The following is a 10,031-nucleotide window of genomic DNA, read 5'->3' as shown; positions in this document are numbered from 1 at the left end:
CCGGTCTCCAGCATCCCGCAAACGGCGCCGCGCTCAGACTCTCCCGCCGGCCAGCCTCGCTAGCCGCCCTCACGCCAGCCCTGCTCGAGAACCCACAATGGCTCCCGGGCTCTGATTCTTCCCAGGACCGTCGCTTAGGGCCGGAAGACGCCCTCCCACCCCCTGACCCAGGGCTGCTTCCCTGTTCTCCCTGCTTTGTGCCTGTTCCTGTGCAACGTCCTGCCTGCTGGGAAGGGGGCAGGGCAGACCCCAAAACAAGTTTTCTGAGTTCTGCTCTGGGTGATCCACCATTGGCCTCTGCTCACCGCAGCCTCCTGCCTCCAAACGCACTGCCCAACCCTGCCTTGGCCCACCATCTACCCTCTGGAGAATATACCCCCTCGTCCCAGGCGTACACACACCTGTCTGGCCCCACATCCTCTGGGAAACCACTGGTCCATCTGTCCCTCAGTCCCATCTATGCCCAGCCAATGCCCACTGGCCTCAACTTCAACCTGTGAACTGGCTCCAGCAAGAACAGGACCTCTCCTGCCAGGGACCGTGGCTCCTGTGCCTGGGGGAAGACTGGGGCATGGGGGGAGGTACTTTCCCTTCCAGATGCCACCAGAGCTCTGAGTGCACTCCCCCCACCTCCAGGCCCACTGACTCTGGGGCCCCAGGCTTGAGCTTGTCAGATCTCCTTTTGGGAACACATTTCATTCATTCACTCAACTCATTCACACACGCAACTGCCTCACCGAGCACAAACTAGGGGTTGTACAAGGGCTGGAGCTGCAGAAGGAAACTGCAGGGACACAGGCCTTGCCCTCTCTGGGGCTCCAGTATGGTGAGGGGTAGAAATAGGACATACTCTTGGACTTCCAGCTCCAGGGCCACCGCTTGCCCAGGGCACACCTTACCAGGTGAATGGGGTCTTGGGTCAAAATAGAAAACGGTGCTCCTTCCCCAGGTGGGCACAGCTCCCACCAAGGTACAGGACTTGGTGGGTGGAGGCCAGGTTGGACTTCATGTTTGCTCGCTCCCTAGGCTGGCACTTTGTGCCGTGAACAACCTGGACAGCCCTCCATGACAGCCCTTGCAACTTTCCAGAAGCATTCAACCCAGGCCTCCTGTGCCCTTCACTGTGTAGGGGAGTTGTTTCCATGATCGTGGCTTCCAGAGGGCAGGAACCAGCTTCTTCTTGGAGCTGTGTTCCCCCACCCACTCCAGCCCAGCTCAGGGTTTGGCCCACCCAAAGCAGATACTGACATTATGCTTGTGGACTTGAATCCTCCACCAAGTAAGTCTGGAGCAGCTGCTGCCCTCCTGGCCCTTGTTTTGTTCCCGGTTTAGGGAAGGGGAAGATGACACGAAAAGAGCCCAGGGCAGGGCCCTTGCCCTCCAAGACTTCACAAGCCCAGGCAGGAGATAAGCAGTGGTAACTGAGACCAGTGGGAGATAGAGGGTGGAGGAAGGGTCAGCCCAGGGCTATAGCCCCAGAGGAGGAGTCATCAGTGTGGGAAGGCTGGTGGACTGGGAGGCCCTTGAACCAGGCCCCGAAAAACAAGTATGTGCTCACCACTCTGGAAGCATCAACTCTCCAATGACTAACCCAAAACATCCTGTCTTCTGTGCATCCCAACTGCCAGGGACTCCCAGGCCTCACTGCCTCCTCACAGCAACAGAGCAAACCCTGCTCCTCAGCAGACAAGGATGGATTCAGAGAAATTAAGGAAACATAGTCAGGCATGGTGGCTCATGCCTCTAATCCCCCAGCACTTTGGGAGGTCCAGGCAGGAAGATCACTTGAGTCCAGGGGTTTGAGTCCAGCCTGGGCAACTTGGCGAGACCTCATCTCTACAATAAATCAAAATTAGCCGGGCGTGGTGGCGCGTGGCGCGTGCCTGTAATTCCAGCTGAGGTGGAAGGATCACCTGAGCCCAGCAGGTCGAGGCTGCGGTGGCTATGAGCGTGCCACTGCATTTCAGCCTGGGTGACAATGAGACTCCAACTCAAAAAAAAAAAAGTTCTTAAAAAAAAAAAAAAAAAAGGCCAGGAATAGCCTCATGCCTGTAATCCCAGCACTCTGGGAGACCCAGCCAAGAGGACTGCTTGAGCCCAGGAGTTTGAGACCAGCCTGGACAACTTGGTGAGGCCTCATCTCTACAAAAGAATTAAGAAATTAGCTGGCTTTATAATAAATTAATTAATTTAAAAGAAAAAAGAAATTAGCCAGACCCGGGAGGCAGGAGGATCATCTGAGCCCAGGAGGTCAAGGCTGTGGTGAGCCATGATTGTGCCACTGCACTTCATCCTGGGCAACAGAGTGAGACCCTGACTCAAAATTTAAAAAAAGAAAAGGAACCTGCCTGGTATCACATAGCCAGGTATAGTAGGGCTGAGCCCCCTTGCTCCAGCCTTCCAGAAAGACCACCCAGAAACCCCAGGGCTCACCCAACACTGCGGCTGTGTGCAGGTGACGAGAGGTTACTAAGCACCTACTAGGTGCCTGACCCAGCGGCGGGGGGGTGTGTGAAGGACAATAAAAGCTGTGCCCCCGCCATAGCTCCCCCACCATCTGTACCTCCAGCCTGGCAGCCCTGACCACAGACCCGTAGCAGAAGGCAGAGGAGGAGAAGACAGTTGGCCTGGAAGACCCAGGCCTGATTCTGGACTTAGGTCTGCCTTCAGCTCACCGTGTGACCCAGGGCGAGTGTCTTGCCCGCTCAGGGTTTCCGTCTCCACCACCTCCACACAACCACCAAGCTGGACAGGACACTCGGGCCCCCACCCCCCATCCCGCACAAACTTACTGGAGACTCCCCAAATTCCTCATAGCTCTGTGCCAGTGTCTTGTCCTGAGCTCAATTTCTCAGGCCTCTGCCCAGCCCCACACCCCTGCCCAGCTCCACGCCCCTGCAAAGTGGCACAGCTCCTCCTCCCCTCTGGAATCCGGTCCCTAGCTTACCTGCCTGGGCCCCAGGGCCCCTCTCCTAAGTCCCCCTCAAGTGCAGGGTCCAGGCCTGACGGGGCATAGCGGACAGTCCCTGAACTCATGGCCAGGAACACTGGGCACGTCCCCCGGGCTGGGCACCTGGCGGATTCCTCGGGGGCGTCCATGCTTGGGGGACCAGACGGTGGGTCCCTCTAGAGGCTGCCAGGAGGGCAGATGGCTGGAGCTTGCTCCCCACCCCCAGGCCGAGCCTCACACTAACCTTTGCTATCTCCCAGGAGCAGCCATCCAGGAGGGAGCCGCCTCCCAGACAGGCCTCTATCTCCTCGCCCGTAATTATTAACTCCCGTGACTCTTCAGCCAGCAGAAGACACTGGCCCCCCTTCCCAGGCTCTGGGTCAGGGAAGGGGAGACACCTCCAGGGAGGCCACAGGCCTCCAGCAGGCACACAGAGAGGGCCACCTCTGCCCTCTTCTCCCAGGCTGGGGCCCAGCCTGGCCCCACTATAGCTGGCTATGTGGCCTTAAGCAGGTCTCCTCCCCCAACTGCCACAGGCCTCAGTATCCCCTTAAAACTTTTTTTTTTTTTAATTGGATTCTCACTCTGTCGCCCAGGCTGGAGTGCAGTGGCACGCTCCCGGCCACCGCAGCCTAGACCTTCTGGGTTCCAGCAATCCTTCCATCTCAGCCGTCCGAGTAGCTGGAACGCGCTACCATGCCCAGTTACTTTTTGATTTATTGTAGAGACGAGGTCTCGCCAAGTTGCCCAGTGGGTCTCGAACCCATGGGCTCAGGCAATCCACTCACCTTGGCCTCCCAAAGTGCTGGGATGACAGGCTGAGCCACCAAGCCCAGCCCCCTTAAAACTTTTAACCCAGCCTGGGCAACATAACGAGACCCCACCTCTACAAAAAATTTTAAAAATTAGCCAGAGGTGGCAGCAGACAGCAGACATTCTTGTTGCTGTCTTTCACAATGTATTTTCTCTTTAATAAATTTATCTTTCTTAGCTAAAAAGAAAAATTAGCCAGAGGTGGTGGTGTGCACCTGTAGTTCCAGCTATTCAGGAATCTGAGGCAGGAGGATCCCTTGAGCCCAGGAGGTTGAGGCTGCAGTGAGCTAGGATCACACCAGTGCACTCACAGAGCAAGACCCTTTCTCTAAAAACAAAACCAAAACAAACCATTTTTAACCACCATCAACAAGGAACAACTCAGAGTAGGAGCTGGAAACACAGGCCTGGAGTCGAACAGGCTGAGTTCAACCCTGCTTCCAGGTTGAGCCTTTGGGCATGTTAGCTTCTCTGTGCCTCAGTTTCTCCAACTATAAAATGGATTCTTGGGCTGGGCACGGTGGCTCACGCCTATAATCCCAGCACTTCGGGAGGCCGAGGTGAGAGGATTGACTGACCTCTTGGGTTCGAGACCAGCCTGGGCAACTTGGGGAGATCTCATCTCTACAGTAAATCAAAAAATTAGCTGGGCGTGCCTGTAGTTCCAGCTATTTGGAAGGCTGAGGCGGAAGGATCGCCTGAGCCCAGCAGGTCGAGGTTGCAGTGGCCGTCAGTGTGCCACTGCTTTCCAGCCTGGGCGACAAGAATGAGACTCCGACTCAAAAAAAAAAAAAAAAAGATTCTCACCTTGTAAGGCACATTGCCCAGACCTGCTCCAAATAAGCCACACCTCCCCTTTCCACACACTATCCTCTCTGTCTGTGACCTCCACCCCTTCCCACCCTTGCTGATAAATCTCTCTTTTGCTCATATACTCTCCTCCAGGAAGCCTTTCCCTGTGAGCTGCTTTCTTCCCCTGTAGCTGGAGCCCTCAGACCCTGGTCATGACTCTTCTAGGATGGAGTAACCCTACGGGCAAAGGCTGGCCCACCCCCATCACTAAGTCTTTCTCCCTTTGCTCGACACAGTCGGCCTCGATCCATCCATCCGTGGGCCAGCTCAAATGGGCTGCCCTGTCTCATTGGGCCTGAATTCGAATCCTAGTTCTGCTGTTTCCTGGTAGCACCAGTCCCAAAGCCCCTTGGGCAAGTCACTTAATGCCTCTGGGATCGTTTTCTCGTCTATGAAATGGGAACATGGCTCCATTGTGAAGTAGTGTGTATCAAAGAAGATGATATTAGTGAAGTTTCTGCCGCAGCTTAGGCCTGTCTCCTTCTCCCTCGACTTCCGCCTTCTCTCCTGTCAGCTCCTGAGTCCCGACTGAAGAGAATCTGCGAGGTCCGCACCCCGCCCAGCCCAGGCCCAGCGGATAACAATATCTCCCACTCGGGCCTCAGGCATCCAGCTCTCTCTGCCTAACGCAAACCAGATGCCGGCTCCCCTTCCTTGGCAATGAATTTTCCATGGCCTGCTTCCACCCCCTTCCTGTTTTTGCTCCTTGCCTGATCCCTCTGCTGCATTCTCCCATGCCCCCACCTTCCTCTGCCGGGCAACCTCTGTACCCACCTGGAAACAATTAATGGAAAACAGGATGTGTGAAAAGGGGAGGTCTCCCCATCACCCCGACAGGGCAGGACAGAGAGGGACTCAGCCTGGCGGGTGGCCAAGAATCTGGAAGATGGTCTCTCCCTGCCCAGCCCCCACCAGCCCCTGGGGGGGCGGTAAACTGAGTCAGAGTTGCTGGGGACTGTAAAAAAAAAAAAAAAGGACTACGTTTCTGGACGTTTAGACACAGTTTGGAGCTGTGAGGGCCGTGTCTCTGACTGTGACTTCTTAGAAAAATCAGAGTCTGAAGAGGCCTGACTCTCTCCTCTTGAGGATGAGGAAACTGAGGCTCGGAGACTCATCCAGGCATGGAGAGTTGTAGCCCAAGAGGCAGCCGGGTCTTGGGCAGCTTGTCAGTCAAAGCAGCTGCACGAAGTCACCTCCCTGCTCGCTATCTCGGCGTCATTGCTGCCTGCCCTCCCCCTGCTGCCGCGATCCCAGCCCAGTCACGAGGAGAGGCTCACGAGGGCGCCACCCTCCTGTCCGCTGCCTGCGCCGCCACCATCGGACAGGCAGGAGCAAGGCAGCAGAGCACACCTGGCCAGGCAGCCTTTGAGGTGGCTGGATCTCCCCAGCCAGGGGCTGGGCACTCGGCAGGGGGGCCTGGGGGAGGCCCCAGGACGGTGTGTGTGCACGCTTGGCCCCCGGAGGGAAGACTCCCCCGGGTCCAGGAAAGCCACAGCCCCAGGGCTCCCGACGGCTCCGGCCACCCCGCCCTCCGCCAGCTGTGCAGAGTATTTGGACAACTGGATGGAATGTTTTGCTGCAGAGTCCTGCCTGGATCCCCGAGCTCAGATTTCAAGAGGGCGGGAAGTGAGGATGCTGGCTGCAGTTCCGAGGAGCAGGAAAGCGACTCGAGTGGTTGAACGTGGGCCTGGAGGCCCCCTGCCCTCTCTGCAGGCCTGGCCAAGCCCAGGCCCAGGCTCCTCTGGGAAGGGCAGGACAGAGGGAGTGGGGCCAGCCGGATGGTGTCAGAGATCGGGTCAGGCCAACCTGGTGAAGTCAGACCCTGGGGACAGTCCGGGCGCAGGCAGAGCTCGGCCCAGGACTGCACTTTGAGAATGCTGAGATCTCAGGACAGACTCTTCCGTCCCCCATCGCCTCCATTTCACAGATAGGGCAGTTGGGGTCTGGAAGGGCAGGTGTTTGCCTGGTCAAAGCAGCATGCTAGGGCCAGGGCTGGGCTGGAAGCAGGGGCTCCTGACACCAAGCTTGGTCTCCTTGCCGTCCGGGAAGTCCTCACCCTCACCCTCAGCCGCAGACACACACACATGCCCCGCTACTCAGTTGTCACCCTCCCTCCTTCTCCAGAGGACACAGGCAAAATAATCTACTCACCAAGTAGGTTCACGAAGCAAACACACACCAGGCTTGGCGAGTGTGGCACTGACCGACTTGCAGACAAGGCACAGGGATCCAAGAGCCAAGATCCCTGCCCGTGTGTCCTGCTCTGGGGCTAGAGCTCCCCGGTTCCCCACCACAGCTGCCCGGGTCTCCCAAAACCCCTTGAGCAAATCCCTTCTCTGGCTGCAAAAACACACAAGTTCTAGACCAAACTGTACAGAAGCTAGTTTGAGCCTCAGTTGACCCACCTTGAAATGGGATTGTTGTCACCTCACTTGATGCATCGCCTTACCACGGGGTGCTGATGGTGAAGGGTGGGAGGTGCTGGTGGACCCCTTTGGAGATGGACATTTCCCAGCGACCCCGCCAAAACAATAGGTGCTCAAATGAGGAAGAAAGGAGGGAGGGGACTCCTGTGGGCGCCGCTGGGGGTGGGAGTCCCAGCAAGGCGCCCGGGGCCCTCGACTGGATTTCTAGAGGTGAAACCCGTTTGCCCACTCCCATCTCCTCAGTAGGGAGGGCCAGGCAGCTGATGGAATTAGAGAACCCACCAGAAACTTTCAGGGAAGACTTGACTAGTCACCCAGACAGCTACCGACTCCTTCCAAGATGGCAGAATGTGGGGTGGGCGGGACCATGCTAGGATCTTTTTTGTTTGTTTGTTTGGTTTGGTTTTTTGGGGTTTTTTTGGTTTTTTTTAGTTGGAGTCTCACTCTGTCACACAGACTGGAGTGTAGTGGCCGCTCCCGGCCACCACAGCCTCGACCCGCTGGGCTCCGGCGATCCTTCCGCCTCAGCCTTCCAAATAGCTGGACCTACAGGCGCGCGCTACCACACCCAGCTAATTTTTTGATTTATTGTAGAGATGAGGTCTCACCAAGTTGCCGGAGGGTCTCAAACCTGCGGGCTCAGGCAATCCACTCACTTCAGCCTCCCAAAGGCGCGGGATTACAGGCTGAGCCACCAAGCCCGGCTCATGCTAGGATCTTTACCTGCAATGTCAGACCCAATTCACCCTTGCGACCTCCCGGTGTGGTCCTTCATTGTTTTCTGCTTCCATTGTATTTTGCTTTATGTATTTGTTTTTTGAATTGAAGTCTTGTTCTATCGCCCAGGCTGGAATGCGGTGGCACAATCACAGCTCACTACAGCCTCAAACTCCTAAAGCCATCCTCCCACCTCAGCCTCCCGTGTAGCTGGGACTACATATGCATACCACCACACCCACCAGATAATTTTTTTGAATTTTTGTAGAGATGAGGTCTTGCTAAATTGCCCAGGCTGCTCTTGAACTCCTGGTCTCAAGCAGTTCTCCTGCCCTGGCCTACCAAAATACTGGGATTATGGGTATGAGCCACTGTGCCCCACCTGTTCCCATTTTAAAGATGAGGAAGCTGAGACTTAGAAAGTTTAAAGGATTCGACCAACAGTTAGCAAGGAACTTGAAGTTTTAATCCTTTTCAAACGCGTTTTCTCATTCCTCTACAATTCACCCTCTTAGGAGGAAGGGTAAGTTGAGACTTTGAATAAACAGGATTTTAAAATCTATATAGAATGGAAGATGGGCATTGAAGCAGAGGGACCAGCAGGAGCAAGACTTGGGAGTGGGAACAGTAGGACACAGACCAGAGAAGCAAATCCCTCACTTTGCCCAGAGCTTGGGCGTTAGATTACCGGGGCACAGGAAAGAAAATGCTGGAAAGACAGCCTCAGGTTGAATCCTGAAAAGCCTTGAAGGCGAGTTAAAGAATTTGCGTTTTACTTTGGGAGGCCAAGGAGAGAGGATTGCCTGGTTCGAGACCAGCCTGCGCAACATGGTGAGACCTCATTTCCACAGTAAATCAAAACAAAAAAAATTAGCTGGGCATGGTAGCGTGTGCCGATAGTTCTGACTACCTGGAAGGCTGAGGCGGAAGGATCGCCGGAGCCCAGCAGGTTGGGCTGTAGTGGCATGAGCGTGCCACTGTACTTAGCCTGGGTGACAAGAGTGAGACTCTAACTCAAAAAAAAAAAGAGAGAGAATTTGGATTTTAGGTGAGGCACAGCAGCTCATGCCTGTAATCCCAGCACTTTGGGAGGCCAAGGTGGGAAGATCGCCAGCTACTCGGGAGGCCGAGGCAGGAAGCTCATCTGAGCCCAGGAGGTCAAGGCTGTGGTGAGCCATGACTGTATCACTGCACTCCAGCCTGGGTGACAGAATGAGCCTCTGACTCAAAAAAAGCAAAAGAATTTGGATGGACTTCATTCTAAAGGCTGCAAGGAGATGGTTAAACATTTATGAGCAGGAGACTGAAGTGATCAGAGCCCCGCTTTGGGAAGATTAAATGGACAACTGTGTGCATAAAAAAATAGAAGTGAACACTTATCAGCTATCTAGCCAGGGAAAGACTTTCTAAACTTAGAAGCTTTCAAAGAGATATTAACAGGAAAAGATCAATAGATCTATTCACATTCAAATGCAAAACATCTCTATGTCTACCCCCTGCCAAAAAAAAAAAAATTAAAATTAAAAGGTAGATAGCCTTGGGAAAATATTCGCAGACAATGACCATGTGTTAGCATCTTAAATATATAAAGAATTCACAAAAATCAATAGGAAGGATGCTGGGAGCCCAGTAGAGGTGTTCATTCATTCATCAAATATTTAATGAGCACCTGTGCCAGGTACTGATGGTATGTTAGTGAAAAAGACAGTGTTTCTGCATTCATGAAATATGCAGTCTAGGAGGGGATTATGGGTAGGGGGATTCATACATCTAATTTCAGCGCTATGTGACAGATACAAGGATGGGGGAGGTACAGGGCACTCTGGAATAAATCCAGGAACTACAGACCTAGGGTTGGGGTCTGAAAAAATTTCCTGTGGCAAGAGTTTGAGAGTAGAAAGGGAAACTATTGAAAAGGATGGGGCTGGGCTGATCACACTTGTAATCCCAATGCTTTGGGAAGCAGAGGTGAGACGATCACTTGAGGCCAAGAGTTTGATACCAGCCTGGGCAACATAGCAAAATCCTATCTCTACAAAAAATAAAAGATTAAGGTTGGGCGCGGTGGCTCACGCCTACTATTCTAGCACTTTGAGAGGCTGAGGTGAGAGGATTGCCTGAGCCCATGGGTTCGAGACCAGCCTGGGCAACTTGGCGAGACCCCCATCTCTACAATAAATAAATAAATAAATAAATAGCCAGGTGTGGTAGTGCATGCCTGTAGTTCCAGCTACTTGGAAGGCTGAGGTGGAAGGGTCACAGCAGAGATGGGG

The 10,031-nt window shown here is 54.3% G+C and overlaps 1 protein-coding gene across 1 annotated transcript in view; it reads right to left on the bottom strand.

The window, feature by feature from the left end:
- Positions 1 to 3,176, bottom strand: part of RAB3IL1 (RAB3A interacting protein like 1) — a 26,553-nt gene extending 23,377 nt beyond the window's left edge. The window contains exon 1 of the mRNA XM_008066852.2: positions 2,948 to 3,176. Coding sequence (XP_008065043.1) covers positions 2,948 to 3,099 — 152 coding nt within the window. The 5' untranslated portion in view covers positions 3,100 to 3,176. The remainder of the gene's footprint in view (positions 1 to 2,947) is intronic.
- Positions 3,177 to 10,031: the final 6,855 nt, after the last annotated feature.

Source organism: Carlito syrichta, unplaced genomic scaffold, assembly GCF_000164805.1.
Source record: "Carlito syrichta isolate Samal-C Ts95f unplaced genomic scaffold, Tarsius_syrichta-2.0.1 Scaffold309147, whole genome shotgun sequence".
NCBI lineage: Eukaryota > Metazoa > Chordata > Mammalia > Primates > Tarsiidae > Carlito > Carlito syrichta.
This window is presented reverse-complemented; position numbering and strand designations above follow the sequence as displayed.